The 20,899-nt window shown below is 39.3% G+C and overlaps 1 protein-coding gene across 2 annotated transcripts in view; it reads right to left on the reverse strand.

Moving 5' to 3' along the window:
- LOC127575884 (PC3-like endoprotease variant B) overlaps window positions 1-20,899 on the reverse strand; it is a 591,287-nt gene that overhangs the window by 366,648 nt on the left and 203,740 nt on the right. For both annotated transcript variants that reach the window (XM_052026095.1, XM_052026094.1), the window contains exon 4: window positions 3,889-4,006. In XM_052026095.1, the coding sequence (XP_051882055.1) occupies window positions 3,889-4,006 (118 nt within the window). The remainder of the gene's footprint in view (window positions 1-3,888; window positions 4,007-20,899) is intronic.

The following is a 20,899-nucleotide window of genomic DNA, read 5'->3' on the forward strand; positions in this document are numbered from 1 at the left end:
CAAGTTACACACCCCACAACATATAAAATTGTTTATGGGTGTTATACTGCAAATAGTAGCCATGGGAAAGGCCCATTGTTCAAAATGTCAGCATTGTAATTTACATAGCCCACAATCTTGTAATATTGTTTATGGGTGTTCACTGCAAATCATGGTCTTAGGAGAGTCCCATTGTTCAAAATGTCAGCACTACAATTTACTAATATTTATTTATAAGTTCACCCTCATGCAGTTTCAGTTGATCCAGATAATCTAGCATCAATTATTTTGTAGTTTGTTGTCTGATGGATGATCTCTCAATAATTTTGATGATCCAAACTCTTTTCCCATTAAAACTTTTCACGCTTTTATCATATTGATACATTGCTATTGTTTATGTTCATCTAAGTTATTCTTTATTTTTCTCCGAAATTTCAAGTACAAGTGTTTGCTTTTATTTACTCATTGACAGAGAATAGCCAATTGAGTCAGAGAGATCAGGACTTCGGGATCTAAAAAAGAGGGAGTCAAGTATTGAATACTTGAGCATAGATTAAACATACTGATCAACCACAGCAGAAGCTCAGAAGCAACAGTAGGTTTGAGCCATGGCTTTGCAAATGTTGGTCAACGATCTGCAACGTGCCAAGCAGACATCCCAATGCAGCTCACCAGATTTAAACCTAGATATACCGAGCCTCTCTAGCAAACAGATGACATAAAAAGACTTCATGATTGTGCACAGGTTGAGAATAGCAGCAGGCCTGGTTATTTGTGTATGGTCTGAAGCAATGACCATGTGGTGCCTTTCTGCACAAAATTAGAATCCAACTGATCTCGGCTGGACCTTATTCCTTCCTTACTAGTGGAAATGTGCACATCACATTTAATCTAAAGTGATAGGCATTGCCTTCAGATCACAATTTGAATATTGAAATAACTCTACCATGAGGAAAGGCCACATACTTTCAAGAGATTCATTTCAAAATGATACCATCTGGAGAAGGTGGTTAAGGCCCTTAACCCCATCTTGCCCCATTAACACCAGGCTAAGCCATGCAAGATAAAGTTCATGAGAAGTCCAGAACACTGGTATAAATAAGAAGTGAAAGCAAGCATTCTTGTTATCAAGTAGCACACATCAGTTACATTATTTTCTATTCCTTTGTCCTTGTTGAACTTTATTTCTTCTTTATTAATTGCTCCTTTCTCCCATCTTAGTTTCCTTTTATTAGTTTGCTCTGCTTCTGTGAATTTCACACTTCAATGAAGACACAGTATTTCTTGATTCTTCTTGTTAAATATTAACAAAAGTGACTGTGGATCTTGGGGACAAGGTACCAGATTTCAAGCATGATCATTAAACTTGGCAAAATTCTTTTGCACCACATGAGTGAAAAGCAAGCTGCATCAAAATCCAATTTTTTGGCTTGCAGTCAAAAGTTTGAAGGCTGCACAGTAGAACACATTTATCAGTTCTGAAGACAAAGCTGACTCTGCGAGGCCTCAGCATGGATAACTGGCCACTTGAGAATCAAGATTTTAGTTAAAGATTCTGCCGAAGTTAAATGTGTCCACTGCCTAATTGAATTTATTTTGGGGTCTGAAATATTGTGTCTCATATGATATTGCATCATAATCCTATTTATTGTAGTTTTATGGATTACATTTATTTCATCACTATAAATTAGGAAAAGGAAACCTGTGATTTAAATAGACACTGTTGCCATAGCTTGCAAATATCCTAGCAGAGCTGATTGACAGCATGATGTCCTGCACATTGATGATGGCATCTGGTTAAGTGCAAGATTATAAGCCAACAATGAGATTCCCAATGAAATTCAGGGAATGCCCATCTCCCCGAACAGATCACTTTTAATATTTCCAATTCAATTCAGTTAAAACAAACTTTAATTTCATAGTGATCAGATATGAAGAGTGCCTTGTAATTTAGACAAGCACTTTCACAGAGTGCAGTGTTAAAAAATCTGTAAGTTCTATCTACCTGTCCTATTCTTTATTCTCTTCTTTTCCTCTTCTTCTATATTTCTGTTATATAAAAAAATAAGATTAATTTTCCCTCCTAACTGAATAATTAATTCAGTATAGTACTACTTAAAAAAAACAATAAACTTTCCTTGATTTAATCTATTGCAAGTGCCACTGTCTGTAGTGGATAAATGAACTAACATCAGATTTGACTATATCTGATTGAAGACCATTTTTAACAACATAAAGTTTTGAGGATTAATTGATTACACATTTATGACCATCAAGCCTGTCTCCTTCCTGCTGCCAGCAACCAACTTATAGCTGGATGAGCTTTAAGAAACAATGTTGGAAAAAGTTTACGCTGTGATCTGTGCTAAACTGCAAATTGATAGCCAGAGAGGTATGTTAGCAGCTCACGATTTGTACTGAGGCTACCCAAATACTCCCTGGTAAGAAATCGTTGTATCTTTAAACAAACTAAACAGTAGGAAATGTCATGTTAATGGAGATTTTTCATTCTATTCCAGGTGAAGGAAATAACATTGGTGGGTTCATTTTTTTCCTTGTGCTCTTTTCCATGCCATGTTCAACACATTTTGTGTAAATTACTGTGTTCAATCCTTTAAAAATGAAGGCTGTATAATAAATTAGAATCACATAGGCAGAGAATGTGGGTATCTGTGTTAAACAGGATATTAAAAATAGCATGAGAAAGGATTGAAACCCAGAAACACACAGTGTATAATAATAATACGCATCCTTAGAAAATTCAATGGAGCTGCAGTTAAAATGCTCCTGTCACAGTTCAGTGATTGTGATTTCTCAGTCCTAGCCCTGGGTGACTATTGAACCTCCCAATATGTGCAAAATAAGCTTTGCCAGAAACCAGCTGGCCAGCTTGGTGGGACATCCCACCTCAAGGAAAAGTGACAAGTGATTTACATACTATGGAAAGTGAGTCTGTATCTTAATGAGAAACAGGGTCTGTGGCCCTTTCACTCACCCTCGTCATCACCGAGAGCTGAGATTCATCAAGGGCAAATAAGGTTAACAAGACAAAAGTCACAGAAAATCTAAATAAAGTGTGCATTGGTGGTGGAAGATGTATCTAAATTTTAATTAAACAAAGTAATATTGCAATTGTATAATTGTCAAAAGTACTAGGATGATGAGTCAATGTACCCGAACCACAATAAATTATTTGTAGTTTTGAATATGTTATGCATAAAGGGGGGTAATTTGGAGCAGCATTCTGAAATGCTGGTGGAAGCATATTAGTTAAAAATATTGAGTTTTAATATTTTAATTACGCTGGAGATAATAGAGAAAAAGGCTTGGTAACAAACACAACAATTTCTTAATTCTTAATTGAAACAATTTTGATAGGCTTGCATTCATGAAGCACCCTTTGTGACATCAGGATGTTTCAAAGTCAATGATCTACTCTTGAAGTGCAGTGACTGTTGTAATGTAGAAAATACAGCAACCAACTTGTGCACAGCAAGCTTCCACAAAGATACAATGTGGAAATAGTCGGGACTATATATGTAATATTGATTGAAGGATAAATTTTGATCAGGCATAAATATCTGGATCTTCCTTTCAAATATTGTCATGGGATCCTTTCCAACCATGTCAGGTTAACATATTGTCTGAAAGGTAGGATCTTCATTACTCCACTAGCCTAGATAAGCTACATTCAAAATGAGAATCAGGAAGCAAATGTTTGTAGGTAAATGATATAGAATGCAAAGCTATATATTTAAAGCAAGGTCAATACAATAGCACTGAGTGCAGCACTGTTACAACTGTGATTGGGTTTACAAATTGCTGATGTCAGATCCCTTATGTTTGTTCTTTTATGATGGTAAATTATTTCATATTGACTTACAATGAGTTGTGTTATTTGGTACGTACCTAGTAATTCAAAAGCTGAATCAGGATTGCCGTCTTCAAAAAGTGATGAGAAATCGGGTAAAACAAGCTTGTCTCGCTTTTCCACATCGTGAATATAATGCTGTTCTACCCACTTGACCTAAATGAAAGAATCAATTCTGAATGTTAGGATACATTGGAAACATTATGATATTATTTCATTTAAGGCCCAGTTTACATTGTTAATTTGGTATACTTTTAAATGTACACCCTCCAATCTCTCACCTTTTCATCTCATATACATAATAATTGTATTTCCTTTTTTTAAATGAACTAAATATTATAGGAAATTTATAAGTTTTTTTTGTTACTTGCTATCTTTATTAAATCATTGGATACCTATCCACCAATCAGAATGCTTTGTTTTGTGAAGTGAAGTATCTTTTGGTTTATTTGAGAACAGCCAATCTTCTGCCATATCACAGAGCCCTCTAGTGATGTTGTGAGGAATTTGTGTTAAACAATAGCTTCCGAAACAATTAATATTCTTGGCAGCACCAGAGAAATATTCCACAGCACCAGCTTAGCAAATGTTACAACTGAATACTATTTCTTGAAATAAATGGAACCCCCTTTGATGTAATAAAGAAGTTCCTATGCTCTTTGTGACTTTTTAAAAATCTTAGACAATTTACAGAACTGGCATCTTCCTTCCCCTTCCCCCAACGATATTATTCTATTCAGTGTAGCGCTGAGCACAGAACAGCTTGCTCCGCAGCCACCCAGCAGTGTTATTAAAATCCACATAAGGAAGCAATAATCTGATGGAATGCGTAGCTGACATTTTGGGTTTGATTTTATAATGTTTTCTGGATCCCATATTAATTTAAAGTAAATGTTATTCTTGGAAGTTCTCAGAGGGTCCTAGGGCAGGATCAGGTTACAGAAATCAGGAGAGCGGAGACCTTAAGGGGCTTTGGAAAGCAGGATGATAAAGTTAAAATGGAGGACTGGTGGGACTGCAGTCAAAGTAGGTCTGCAGTTCTGGGGCTGAAGACTGAGAGCCTGAGTGGGATTTTGAGAGGGTTAGGATGTAAATACAGCAGAGGATTGGGTGAGTTGAAGGTTATTGAGGGTGGAGGTTGGAAGTCTGGCTGGCGGGGCCTTGAACTGTTGAGCCCAGAAGTGATAAAATATGTTGGAGAGTTTTGTCAGCAGACCTCCTGATGTGGAGGCTGCACTGAGTGATGTGTTGGAGGAGTAAAGGGCGGTCTTGGCAATGGAAAGAATATGGGATTAGTAGCTCAGCTCAGGGTCAGATCATACCCCAAAAGGAGCAAGTAGGTGAAAAGTGTCCACATTTTGCAGAAACAATTAGTGGATATTTTGAATACTGCTCACATAGCATTACAGTAGGCAGGACTGCCTCATTGGGTGTTGAACAGTAATTCTGATAAATGCATCTGCTCTGCATCAAAATCTGTGAAAGAAAATAGGAAAATGGGGCACTCTAATAAAATTGAAACCAACAATTGAGAGAACATGCATAGAGAAGAAAGTTTCCTCTTTATCAAATAGGTCTCATTTAGAAAAACAACAACTTGTATTTAGCCAAGTGCAACAGCTAAAGATATTGTATTGTACTAACACCTAGCCAGAGGCTCTGTACAGAACTGCTGGCCAGTTGCAGTTTGTGCATTTAGCACAGAAGTACTGAATGGGTTGGAGGTCAAATGTGAGTGCACTTGTTCCCTCACTCTGTTCCTGACCTCACAATGGAGTCCAAAGGCATTCCATAACTTACTGGGTTGAATGGCTGGACAAGCTTCAACACACCCTTCAGCGTTACCATCGCTGGCGTATCTAGTGTTTTTTCATCAATAGAGTTGTAACAGCACAGAAATGGGCCCTTGACCTCAATTCATCCATGTCAACCGTAATGCCTACGTACACGAATCCCGTTTGCCTGCATTAGGCCTGTATCCTTCTACACCTTTCCAAGTACCTGTTCAAATGCCTTTTAAACATTGTAATTCTATCTACTTCTACCAAGTCCTCCGGCAGCTAATTCCATTTAATCACCAATCTCTGTGTGAAAAACTTGCCCTTCAGATCTCCTTTAAATTTCCCCTCTCTCAATTCAAACCTATGTCCTTTAGTGTTAGGCTCCCCCACCCTAGGAGGAAGACTATGACTATCCACCCTGTGTATGCCCCTCATAACTTTAGAAACCTCTGGCAGGTCACCCCTCAGCCTCCTACATTCCAATGAGAATAAACCCAGCCTATTCAATCTCATTATAAGTAAAGCCCTCCATTCCAGGCAATGTCCTGGTGAATCTCTTCTGCATGAATGCTACCACATCCTTCGGTAGTGTGGTGACCAGAACTGTACACAGCAGTCCAAATGCAGCCTCACCAATGATTTGTACATGACATCCCAACTCTTCTACTCAATACCTCGGCCTAGGAAGGGAAGCATGGCAAGTGTCTTCTTCACCACTCTATCCACCTGCGTCACCATTTACAGTGAGCTATCAACATTCCTGAGGTCCCTGCCATTTACTGTACATGTCTTGTTAGTATTTGATGCACCAAAATGTATTACCTCACACTTGTCTGGATTTCTTTCCTTTCAATGGAGTTTCCAACCTTCGGTAAAATGATGAGATTCGGTTTTTTAAAAAATTTCTCTGATCTTTATATTAATTAACTTAATGTGTTTTGAAACATGTATTATTGTTTCAATTTAGTTAATTATTTAAATTGATTTCAATTATTTTAAAATCTCCTGATTATCAGAGACATTTCAAAACACTGGTGAGGTCTTTACCAACATGAACTCTGGCTGTTGGGGCATGCTGGGGGCAGGCCCTCAGCATGTGACACCTGGAGTCCTGGTCACAGCTTCACTGATAGAAGGGCCACAGAACTACAATACTGAGGTCACTCGGGGACACAGAACCACAAAAGGTTGGTGTGACCCCAGATCTAGCGCAGGGGACAAAGTAACTCAATCCATTATCAAACACAATTTGGCACTGTGTCGTGTAGGTGCTAGAGAATTGAAACAAGTTTGTGCTCTGCTGTTGAACTCCAAGAACAGTCCAGTTAGAACATAGAACAGTACAGCACAGGAACAGGCCCATTGGCCAATGATATCTGTCCTGACCATGAAACAAATTTAAACTAATCACATCTGTTTGTGCATGGTCTATTTATATCCATCCATCCCCTTGCTGTTCCTATGCCTGTCTAAATGCCTCTTGAACATTACTATTGTATTGGCTTCCACCACCTCCTCTGGCAGTGCATTCCAGGTACCTCCCACTCTGTGTAAAAAAAAAACTTGCTTCGCAAATCTCAATTAAATTTCCCCCCTCTTCAAGCTATGCCCTCTAGTATTTAACATTTCCAACCTGGGAAAAAAGACTCTGACTATCTAGCCTGTCTGTGCCTCTCATAATTTTAGATGCTCCTGTCAGGTCACCCCTTGGCCTCCGATGCTCCAGAGAAAACAATCAAAGTTTGTCCTTATAGCTAATACTCTCTAATCCAGGCAACATCCCGGTGAACTTCTTCTGAATCCTCACCAAAGCCTCCACATTCTTCCTGTAATGCAGCGAGCAGAACTGCACACAGTACTCCAAATGTGAACCCCACCTAAGTTTTATACAACTGCAACATGACTTGCCAACTTTTATTCTCAATGCTCCAACCAATAAAGGCAAGTATGCCTTATGCCTTTTATTACCGCCCTATCTAATTGTGTTGCCACTCTCAGGGAGCTCTGGACTTGCACCCCAAGATCCCTCTGAAAATAAATGCTCCCAAGGGTCCTGCTATTTACTGCATTTTTCCTCTTACATTTGACCTCCCATAGCACAACACCTCACACTTATGTGGATTAAACTCCATCTGCCAGTCCTCCTCCTGTATTTCCAACTGATCTATATCGTGATATCTTTGACAAGCTTCCTCACTATCGACAACTCCACCAGTTTCCATGTCATCTGTAAACATATGAGTCAACCCACCTACATTTTCATCCAAATAATTTATACAGTATATAAAACAAGTAACGGAGGTCCCAGCCCTAATCCCTGTGGATCAGTTATCCTCCACTCAGAATAACATCCCTCTACAACTACTCTCTGTTTCCTGTGGACAAGTAAATTTTGAATCCAATCTGCCAAGCCCACATCGATCCTATGCCCCTTAACCTTCCGGATCAGCCCGCGGCGACATGGTAGTGTAGTGGCTAGCATGACGCTATTACAGTGCTAGCAATCAGGGTTCAATTTCCGTTGCTGTCTGTAAGGAGTTTGTACGTTCTCACCGTGTCTGTGTGGGATTCCTCCACGTGCTGCAGTTTCTTCCCACATTCCAAATATGTACGGGTAGGTTAACGTGTTTAAAATGGGCGGCGTGGACTCGTTACATAGAACACTACAGCACAGTGCAGACCCTTTGGCCAACAATGTTGTGCAAACATTTTACCCTGCTCTAAGATCCATCTAATGCTTCCCTCCCACATAGTCCCCTATTTTTCTATCATTCATGTGTCTATCTAAGAGTCTCTTGAATGTCCCTAATGTACCTGCCCCCACAACCTCTGCCAGCAGTGCATTCCATGCACCCACCACTCTCTGTGTAAAAAACTTACCCCTGAATCCCCCTTATACCTTCCTCCAATCACCTTAAAATTATGTCACCTCATGTTAGCCATTGTTGCCCTGGGAAAAAGTCTCTGACTGTCCACTCGATCTATGCCTATTATCATCTTGTACACCTCTATCAAGTCACCTCTCATCCTCCTTCTCTCCAAAGAGAAAAGCCCTAGCTCACTCAACCTATCCTCATAAGACATGCTCTCCAATCCAGGAAATATCCTGGTAAATCTCCTCTGCACCCTCTCTAAAGCTTCCACATCCTTTCTATAATGAGGTGACCAGAATTAAACATGATACTTCAAGTGCGGTCTGACCAGAGTTCCATAGAGCTGCAACATTACCTCACGGCTCTTGAACTCAATACCCCGACTAATGAAGACCAACACTCCATACGCCTCCTTAACATCCCTATCAACCTGTGTGGCAAGGGATCTATGGACGTGGACCTCAAAATCTGTCTGTTCCTCCACACTGCTAAGAGTTCTGCCATTAACCTTGTATTCTGCCTTGGGAATTTGATCTCCCGAAGTGTATCATTTCACACTTATCTGGGTTGAACTCCATCTGCCACTTCTCAGCCCAGCTCTGCATTCTATCAATATCCTGTTGTAATCTACAGCAACCTTCTACACTATCCACAACACCACCAACCTTTGTATCATCAGCAAACTTACTAACCCACCCTTCCACATCTTCATCCAAGTCATTTATAAAAATCACAAAGAGCAGGGGTCCCAGAACAGATCCCTGCGGAACACCACTGGTCAATGACCTCCAGGCAGAATATGCTCCATCTATGACCACCCTCTGTCTTCTATGGGCGAGTCAATTCTGAATCCACACAGACAAGTTTCCCTGGATCCCATGCATCCTGACTTTCTGAATAAGCCTTCCATGAGGAACCTTATCAAACACCTTATTAAAATCCATGTACACCACATCCACTGCTCTACCTTCATCAATGTGCTTTGTCACATCCACAAAGAATTCAATCAGGCTCATTAGGCACGACCTGCCCCTCACAAAGCCATGCTGACTGTCCCTAATCAGCCTATGCTTCTCTAAATGCCTATAAATCCTGTCTCTATGAATCTTCTCCAGTAATTTGCCCGCCACTGAAGTAAGACTCACTGGTCTGTAATTCCCAGGGTTATCCCTACTTCCTTTCTTAAACAAAGGAAAACCACTTGCCACCCTCCAATCATCCGACACTACTACTGTGGCCAGTGAGGACGCAAAGATTGTCGCCTAAGGCGCAGCAATCTCTTCCCTAGCTTCCTGTAGTAACCTTGGATATATCCCGTCTGGCCCTGGTGACTTATCTATCCTAATGTTTTTCAATAGTTCCAGCACATCCTCTTTCCTCACATTGACATGCCCTAGCATATCAGTCTGTCGTACACCATCCTCACAAACGTCAAGGTCTCTCTCTCTGATAAATACAAAGCATTTAGGACCTCCCCTACCTCTTTCGACTCCAGGCACATGTCTCCTCTTTTATCCCTGATCGGTCCTACCCTCACTCTAGTCATCCTCTTATTCTTCACATACGTGTAGAATGCCTTGGGGTTTTCGTTGATCCTACTCACCAAGGAAATCTCATGCCCCCTTTTAGCTCTCCTAAGTCCATTCTTAAGCTCCCTGCTGGCTACCTTGTAACTCTCCAGAGCCCTGACTGATCCATGCTTTCTAAACCTTAGGTAAGCTTCTTTCTTCCTCTTGACAAGATATTCTACATCACGGTTCCTTCACTCTACCATCCTTACCCTGCTTCAGTGGGACAAACTTATCCAGAGCCCCATGCAAGTATTCCTTAAACAACCTCCACATTTCTGCTGTGTACTTTCCCGAGAACGTCTGTTCCCAATTTACGCTCCCAAGTTCCTGCCTAATAGCATCATAATTCCCCCTCCCACAGTTAAATACCTTCCCATATCATCTGCTCCTATCTCTCTCCAAGGCTATGGTAAAGGTCAAGGAATTATGGTCACTATCTCCAAAGTGCTCATCCACCTAGAGATCTGAAACCTGATCAGGCTCATTGCCTAGTACCTGGTCCAGTATGGCCTCTCCTCTAGCTGGCCTGTCCACATACTGTGTCAGGAATCCTTCCTGGACACACAGAACAAACTCTGTCCCATCTATCCCCTTTACACTAAGGAGGTGCCAATCAATATTAGGGAAGTTGAAATCACCCATGAAAACAACCCTGTTATTTTTGCACCTCTCCAAAATCTGCCTCCTGATCTGCTCCTCAGCATCTCTGCTGCTGTTGGGGGGGGGGGGGGGTCTATAGAATACTTCCAATAGAGTATGGGCCAGAAGAGCCTGTTACTGTGCTGTATAAATAAAGTTTAAAGTTTAAAACCTACCATGAGGGACCTTGTTGAATGCTTTACTGAAGTCCATGTAGACAACATCCACTGCCCTACCCACATCAATCATCTTTGTCTCCTCCTCAAAAAAACTCAATCAAGTTTGTAAGACACGACCTCAACTACACAAAACCATGCTGACTATCCCCAATAAGTCTATGCTTTTCTAGATGTGAGTAAATCCTATCCCTAAGAGTCTGCTCAAATAATTTCCCTACCTCACTGTCCTATAATTTCCTGTTTTGTCACTGTCACCATTCTTTAAAAAAAGGACCAACATTAGCTATTCTCCCATCATCTGGGACTTTGCCTGTGGCTAAAGAGGATGCAAAGATCTCTGTCAATGCCCCAGAAATCCTTTCTCTTGCCTCACAATAACCTGGGAGCTTATCACTTTAATGTTCTGCAAGAGACCCAACACCTTGATATTAACATGTCCTAGGATATCAGCATACCCCTCCCTGATCTTGCTATCCTTGGTAAGAAATTATGTAAAGTATTTAGTTAGTATCTCACCTACTTCCTCTGGCTCCAGGCATAGATTCCTGCCTTTGTCCTTGAGTGGTCCTATCCTCTCCTGAACTACCCTCTAGTTCTTAACTTATGTATAAAACGCCCCGGGATTCTCCTTAATCTTACTCACCAAGAACATTTTGTGGCCCCTTATAGACCTCCTCTTGCACACCCACATTCGGTATTTCATGAAAGCCCACCCCAGCAATCACCCATCAGGTAGTTCAAGACCATCCACGTTCCTCAGGAAAATCTGAGATAATATTTGGGACAATATCTGAAACAATGGGGCAGTGCACAAAATAAAGACTGGAACAAACACATCATCTTAAGATATTTACTGAAGCATCTTAAATGAAGTTTATTAAAAGATGAAATTTTTTTTTATTATTTTAAAGTTTAAAGGGTAGAAATTCCTCCTATAATGTAGCACTGAACAAAACTTGGTCAAAGGAATAAAATTTCAAAAGAGTAGTTCAATACCCCTCTCTGATCTTGCTATCCTTGGTGAGAAACGATGTGAAGTATTTAGTTAGTTTCTCACCTAATTCCTCTGGCTCCTGTGCTGCATTGCATAAAATGTACATCTTACATTTAATGCGTTACAGCACAGGAGAATTTGTCCAACATTATATTTTGAAATATTTACCTGGAAAAATTATGCCCTATGTAGATAAGATTAATTTTACTGAGGTCATTGAGTTTGCTAAGTAATTGTGGTAATATCTCATGCAACAAGTAAAACATTTTCAGGAAATCTTACAGTAGGAATAGTTGATAAATACCTGAAATGTTACTCTGTTCACCTCAGTTATAATGAAAGCTCCAAAAGATTGCAGGTTAAGGAGGAGACCTCACTCTATGACAGCAACCAGAGTTTCCACATTAAGCTAAAGAAATCTCGAAGTTGCTATCAGTTTATAGATGTACTAAGGGCAAATGCCAAATGTGTAACTGGTCCTATGACCAAAAAATCCAAATTTTGTAAGAGGTGGTTTTCACAGAGTATTTTTGGAGGGATGGAGAAATGGAAAGATTTAGGGTTTGGCCAGCTGAGGATACAGATGCCATCATGTAGTAATTAATAATGTAGCTGCTGAAGAGGTTAGAATTAGAGGAGCATGGATATCACAGAGAATTTAATGGTTAGAACCGAGATGAGTAGAGATAAGCAGGAATGAGGCCACAGAGGGACTTGAAAACAAACATGGGAATATTAAAACTAAGGTGTTGCTTAAGCAGGAGCCAGTGTTGTCCAGTGGGTGCATGAAACCTGGCCTGCAGATCATGATCTAAAATCTATAGTGCAGGAATGTTCTCTTTAAATATTCTGATGAACTAACATGGACTTATGGACAGTTTTCTTTTTTCCTCAATGCCACAAAATTTGTTCTATCCCAAAAGAGACAAGCTACCAAAGGACTGGAAAAGAAATATTATCTTGTAAAGAGTAGGCTGTGAGAATCTCCTACATTAGGACAAATGGAGTTGTTTGGTATCAAGATATTGGGTCAGCATTGGACATGGTTGATGGCTTAGTGTGTTAGAATTCGCAGTTTTCTGTTAAGGCTTCAATAAGTATTTAACTCATAAAATGCTCAACGACATTAATTGCTTAACCACATGGTGATTCTATTCACTTATTAGGCAGGGTAGGCGTTAAATTGACATTTTTTTATAGAGATTGAAAATAGTCTGAATACAACTAAATACAGCTAATCATTTATTTCTCTGTAGGTTTCATAAAGGGTGCATAATGGTATATAATAGTTTATTGACTAGCACATTCAAACTGCAGTCAGACCTAGACATTGATTTTTAATTATAATAAAGGCATATGTTATGGTCAAATTTGGTTTGGGATTTGAAGTATTTGGATTAATAACTGACTTGAGTTGAGTAGCTGACCTATTTACACAATGAAGCTTCCTATTAGATTTACTGGGCTACTGAATGCGAAGCAGACAGAGCAGACAGATTAATTAGCTCAGTTATTTCGCAGGATCAGCCTAGTACACACCCCATGCCAAAATTGATTCTGTCTCAGGTACAAAACTGTAACAAGAGTGCTGATGTTACTTGAGTTTGTTGAATAAGAAAGTAAAAATTAACTAAAGCTTTTTTAGCTGTGTGTGGGGAGGAGAGGTATGGTGGGAATCCTTAAACATACAACAAAAGGTGCTTTTTGAACCAATTAGATAAATGGTTTTTCACATATCCCATCAGTTCCAGTTTCACACAACACAAAAGGTGTTGTATGAGTTGAGTGTGAAGTCGCTGATCTGAAGGGATTTGCCATTCCAGCAAGTGGTGTAAGAACACTTGAGGTTCAGGACTCTGTAATTCAGCTTCATACTATATAACTTCTACCTCTGTAACATGAATTACAGCCCCACGTACATGTATGCATTGCCCCTTAATGGTTAATTGCAGAATTTACTGGTGTAATTCAGCAAGTTAACCCTTTACCAAGATGCATCTCTTGTCAACTACACCATGTGTGACGACCTGAGATTGCAGAAATGATTTTGCACTGTTGCCCTGCGAAGGGCACCCTGGTCCAGTAACAAATCAAACATTTGCAATAGTCTAATAACATTTAAGGAACCTAGAAACCTGCAATGGAAGGTCTTGTTCAATGGAGAAGTAGAGTTACTGGAGGGAAGTATCATTTTCATCCCTCAGAAACGTGTATTTTATTTATCGTTTGTATACAAGTAGTCTGATGAACTAGAAGCTGATGACAGCACTTCATCTAGTGCCAAAATAAATGCCAGCAAAGCACAAACTGCAATAATCACAAACCCTTCCATTCATTATTGTTTTATTATATGCAATTATTGTAAACCAGCTGAATATTAACTCAAGCTGACTTTAAAGTGCTCATGTGCTACTGGAATGGCTGTCATCCTAAGGCCATTCTATTTTTTTTAACTGAATAAACAGCCATTAATAACTTAAGTATGCAAATGTGATATTTTTCATACATTTATCATGAAGCAAATGTACCTGGACCCAAAGGTCATTCACCAGCTGAATGATCACCTGTAGTTTTCTAGTGTGCATAAATGCAAAAACCATAGGAAACGTTCACCCTAACTCGGATTTGTGACGAGAAACAGAAATGAATCCATGGCCCACTTATCACTCGTTACAGCTGAAATGTTCATCATTTCTGCCTGCATTTGTAAACAAATCATGTAGTTTTGTAGGAGAAGGCTGTCATAATGTTCAGGAACTAATTAAAGCACACAGGCACATCTTTCAAATGGGCTCCTTTCAGAAATGATCTAAGCATTGTTTCCCACTGCTGGACCACTGGGAGTTTTCCAGGAGAATGGCAGATGAGCTGGGTTATCAATCATTCGGAGTTCTATTAATTTTATCACAATTTTTGATGGCTCCTGACATTAAATGACATGGGTTTGGCCATAATGATTTCTAGGCGAGATCAACTTGTGTGCCTATTCAGATGCTAATCAGATTTTAACCTTAATAAAAAGTCCAACAAAATCTTTTGTTTTGCCTCGATGGTGGAAAAACTCTGGATTGGCCACTTTTATTGTTTTGCTGCTTAACCCCTCTGTTGTGCTCGCAGCCTCATTGCTGCAGCAACCCTTGTAAGATTTCAATAAATGCGCTTGTACAGGATGATCCAAAATAGTGCTGACACCATCTTTCAGTGAGATGAAGAAAAGAGAATGTGTGATGATGAAGACGTTTCAAGGACACCCACACTATGTAATAGCTATCTCTCTGGGTCAGTCAGTGCTTCAGATTGCTTAATTACTGCCGACTCATGCAGGTAGCTGTGATGAACACATGGAAAGCCATTAGGAGGTCTAACTTATTGTTTAATTACTAAAAGACAAGATTAAATATTTAAAACTGAAGTTATCTGTTGAACACATTTTTGCTTATAAATTTTAACAATGGCTGATAGAATACACAATCGTATTTCAAAACAATTTGTATTTTAACACAAGAATAATTGGTCTTATTTCGACATTTTGTAATTTATGTTCAGTGGTTTCCAGTCAGAATAACTGGATTCTAATCATATTAACGTTAGGACCATTGCTGTGCTATATTTAAGAAATGGGTCTCTACAACAGCTTTTTAATTTTCTTCTGCTACCAATATGAATTAAAATGCCAATCAAAATATAAAACAGAGGTATTAGAGTTAGGCCTGTTTTGTCCTTTTCACCACCTCTGTTTTGCTCATATTCACAAATACAAAAAGATACACTGTTTCTAATTTTACATATTGGTCATAACACAGTCACAGATTGATTTATATAACAGACAATTTTTTTTCTGATACGATTTATTGGACTAATCAACATGAGAGTTGATGTGCACATATCCCTTTAATAGAAGATAGAATTTCCATGATGGCCATAGCTTTGTGTAAAGTTCTGTTATATCCTGCAGCAGCTATTAATCTACATTATTTTTCCAATGTTTGTGAATGATGATGCATTGTTATCAATTGAGAAAGATAAATCATCCTTCCCACACTTTATTTTCATGTGAAGCCCAGGACAATTTTGGGATAACCCATCTTGACATAAAATATCTTTTAATTACTAATGGACCAAATTTTGTTCATTAACAAACTAAAGTCAAAGGCTGAGGTCCAGAGAGCAAAACGCCAATGACACTGAGAAAAAGTGAGGTAAAGATATAGTTTTGATCTAGTGATGTCAAGCTTGGGGTGATGCAGAATTACAATTTCTAGTCAATGAAAACTCTCAGAACATTGGTGATGGAAGACATGGTGATGGTAATATGATTGACTGTCAGGCTAGGTGGTAGACACTCTCTTGTTGAAGATGGTCACTGTTTGGCACAGGTGTAGTGCCACTTATCGGCCCAAGTCTGAACATTTTCTAGATCGTATTCCACAAGGGCATGAACTGATTTATTTTGTTAACATCCCCACTTCTGACCTTAAAATGACACTGATGAAAACCCAAAGAAGGTCAAATCCAGGACACTCTCCTGAAGATCAACCACAGCAATGTTCTGGAGTCAGGATGAGTGATCTTCAATAACTGCAGCCATTTCCCTTTCATGAGGTATGATCCAACTATTCCAGGTCTCCTTGATGCCATACAAAGCCAAATTGCCTTAATATCAAGGGCAGTCACTCTCACTTTGCCTCTGGAATTTAACATTTTTGTCCATGAGGTCTGGAGCCATTATCCTCCAGATGAGCACTAGTAAGCAGACTTTAGCTGTAAGGCTAAGTAAACAATAGTTTATAACACTGTTCACTACACCCCCTAAGGCTGAGTGGAATAATGGGATGATAACTAGCTGGATTTAATTTGACCTGTTTTTTTGTGGACAGGACAAACCTTCACAATTTTTCACATTGCCAAGTAGATACCAGTGTTGTAACCACATAAGGACAGCTTGGGTAGAGATACAGCTAATTCTGGAGTGAAAGCTTTAGCTCTACAGCCAATGTTGTTTGCTACCAAACCCTTTGCTGCATCCAATGCACCCAGTTGTTTTCTGATATCATGGAGATTAAAGTAAGTTGGCTGAAAACTGGATACGATAATGATGGGACCCTCAGGAGGAAGTTGAGAATTATCAGCCACTTGGCAGTTCTTCCCTTCAACACTCTTCATTGAACCAAGGTTCATCTCGTGTCTTGATAATAAATGTAGAGTAAAGGATATACCAGGACCTGAGGTTACAGATTGTGGTGGCGTACACCTCTGCTGCTTCTGATGGCTCACAGTTCCTCATTTTAATTGCCAGATCTGCTCTGAAACCACTCCATTCTGCACAATATTAATATCTTTCAATATAACAGGATTATGTGGTGGTCACTCCTGTCCACATAGTTGTGCATTGGTGAAGATGGCAACAAGTAGGTTTGTCCCTTCTTTCAATTCTCTTACTACCTGCTGTAGATCAATTCTGGTAGCCTTGCTTTTCAGAACAGGTGCAGACCAGCCAGTGTTGTTGCCACATTCTTGGTGATGGGCAATGAAACCCTTCATCCAGAGTCTGCTCTGTGGTTTTTCCAAGTGTTGTTCACTGTGGAGGAGCACTGATTTATCAGCTAAAGGAGAATAGTAGTGAGTATTCAGCATGGGTTTTCTGCTCCCAATTTTGATCTGATGGTATGCAATTTTGTGCAGACAAGAGTCAAGCCACTTCTCACCAGTTGTCTGCCATTATCTCAGTGCTTCTGCTGGGATCAGAGTGCTGGTGGGACAAAGACATATCCAGAGACTGTTATGAATAAGCTTGGGACATTGAACGAATGATATGATTCTGTCAGTGCAATTCTGGAAGGCTTGACTTCTGTTAGGCAGGTCTCCCAATTTAGACACATCCTGATATGTCTGAGAAGTGGACATTGCAGGATTGACTGGGCTGGAGTGCCAGTCCTTTTTTGAATCTGGTGCCTCTGACAATGCTAGGTTATCTGTATGGTTTTATTTTTATTGTGACTTAACATGGGGGTTTTGATAGAACAGAATGTCTTGCTCAAAGAACAGCTAAGAACCAACTACATTGCTGAGGGTCTTGAGTCACATATAAGCTAGCAAGAGTAAGGGCAGCAGATTTTCTTCTCTGAAGGATGTTAGTAAACCAGATATGCTTTAATTGCAATCTGATAGATTCATGGTCACTATTAGAGATATTAGTTTCATTTAAAAGCTACTCTCAGGACAATGTGGAGATGACTGGGTAACATCCCATCAATGAAACTAGTGACCAGATTTATGTAGATGACTGAGATTGATTTCATGTGCATAACCTATATGTAACTATCCATCATTTTCCTGGAGAAAATGTTCAACTTTATTGGAAGAATTTGTTTGTTTTTGTTTCCTCTGTTCTTGAAATCAATTTTGCATTCTGAGTAAAATGACTTTGTTTACTCCGCCCTACTTTCCTCCCATTGTCTCATGTAGTTTAATTAATGAATACTACCTTTCGTAATTTAGATTATTTAATTATCTGAATTCATTTAATTGGCTGAATTTACATTCCCCAGCAGCCATGATGGAATTCCAACCCAACCTGTGTCTCCAATCAGCAGTCCAGGTCTCTGGGGTATTGATTCACAATATCCCCAACACTGGTCTGCTCATGGGATTCTAGTGAGGGGACAGAGTTGCAACAATTCCTCTCTACATATGGCGGAGAATCCCTAGAACAAGTTGTGCCAGATTTTATCTGACATGGAGACCACTCCTCCATTGATTCCAACAGTAAGAAATGGCTACCAGGAACAATAAATGTTAATTGTTAGAGTTTATTTAAATATTATTAAATGTGGTAAAATATTTGAGTGTTTCTTTTTAGATGTTCAGAATGTTTCATAATTTTTCTTAACTTTTTAATGTTCCTCAAGCTTTTTGAAGTTATTGAATGTTTCTAGATATTGATGAATATAAGAAGCATTCAAAGTTTCTGACAATTCTGTCAGCCAGATAAGCGAGGGGTATGGTTTAGCTGGTTCTCAAAGGTTTTCAGTGTTATGTGAGTGACGTGGTGCTTACTCTGCACCTCTTCACTTTCCTCACAAGGTGCCATTACATCATCACCATACTGTTGTTACCAGTCGGAATAATTTGGATTGCTACCTGTACCCAAAGCAGTGGTCAAGTAGGTCATGGAGGAGAAGAACAAAACTGGTTTCGGTTCAGCAGTGATCTTCCGGCATTCAGTGGTTCCAGAAGTACTACCCTGCCTCCTGGATTAATATGAAGCTTGCCTTTTTTTTTGTCAGAGGCATTCTCCAATTCACACTGATCAGGTTCACAGAGGAATACTTATATAAGCATTAGATCATCTCAATTGCATATTCAAAAAACTTAATGCCTCTTAGAACAGGCTGCCAAAACCATCTAACAACTGTAGAAAGTATGGACCATGAAATTAGTCACATTTTAAATTCTATGTTACAGCCAAAAAGTAGAAATAATATCAGATATCTGAGCCATTGTCTCCATTGAACACTGGCTTTAAAACAAAGAAGTGTCCTGAAATATTCTTCACTTGTTGGAAAGTTTTATAATCAGCCCAAGGGCATTATTGAAGTACTCAGACTGGTGGTTTCTTACATCTCGATAGATTCTATGACTCAGTGGAATTGCCAGTGTAAACTATTGTTGCACTGATCAAAAACAATGATAATTTTTCATCCTCTGTCACAGCAGAATTTTATTTTAGCTCACTGTGACAAAGCACAGCATTGTCTACGTAACATATGGTATTGGTTTTTACTGAGGTTGGATAAAAATGATAACAGTCAACTGGGGAAACTAGCCTATTGATTGCATATGGTCTATTGTCATCTATGCTGCTTTGGAATATTTTCACTTTTGGGGATTTATCCTGAGCAAGACTTCATTTATGATATCCCTGGGCTTCTGAGTATTTCCAGCATTTTGCGTTTTACATTTCTGGTATGCACAGTATTTAGCCACTTTATTATTATATTATTTCCAGGCTTTTCCGAAAATTCATAATATCATAAAGAATTATGTTGAATTCATATTGGCTCACCTATAATATCAGCAATATCTTTAATCACCTACTAAGCTGTATTCTCTGTCCTTGCTCCACACTAATTACCTCCTCATCACCCCACTTGCAAAGCACCTTTGACTGTTTCACGGTATTGGTTCCTGTACCATGTTACTACATGCTATTGTTGATTTGTTTGGCTGTTAGGGAGGCCCTTGCTCAGCTGGAATCGGAACAATGTGGAGCAAATCATCATAATGAACAGTTACTACAAGTAATCCTCAGTTATTGCTGCAAGGGCATCAGAACACAAGTCTCTCTCATGCATTCTCTTTTAAGTAATCCAGTCCACATTTGATACCATAGCCTGACCTTGCTTCACATAGTTTCTAATAAAGGAACATTGCCTCTAGCCATTACCTTTACTACTAACTGAAAACATATCTGGCCTCCTTGCCTTGGTTTAACATCTGATCAAAAATTCAGCACCTCCAAGAGTGCAGCACTCCCTTGCACCGGGGGTGGGGGTGGGGGAAGGGGCACCAACCTGGATTTTATGATCAGGTTTGTAGAAGATGGGCTCATGATATGAATCCAGCTTCCTGATTCCGAGACAGGGTTGCTTCACTGAGCCACGAGAGATACTTGTGTAAGTGCTAGTTGTTAATATAACATACTTCATTAGCCAATATCAGCTGTATCCATTAGCAAATAAGTTGAAATTTTGGTGGTTAGGGCAAATTGGAGCTCATCTTTCATGATCTTAATTGATTCTTTTTCTGCATTTTATCTGCTATATTTATTTGTGACTAGGGAATATATTGTTTGTTTTTCAGTTAATAATTCATAGCAGATACAAAATAGGGGAATATTTGCAAACTTGCCACATTCTGCTCCATGTTGGCTAACTCCCAGTTGATTGAGAATTTATCTGTAGTTCTGAAAATATGTTGACCCAATTATTTTATTTCAACTTGTTGTAGCCA

This window comes from Pristis pectinata, chromosome 11 (assembly GCF_009764475.1).
Source record: "Pristis pectinata isolate sPriPec2 chromosome 11, sPriPec2.1.pri, whole genome shotgun sequence".
In the NCBI taxonomy this organism is placed as follows: Eukaryota; Metazoa; Chordata; class Chondrichthyes; order Rhinopristiformes; family Pristidae; genus Pristis; species Pristis pectinata.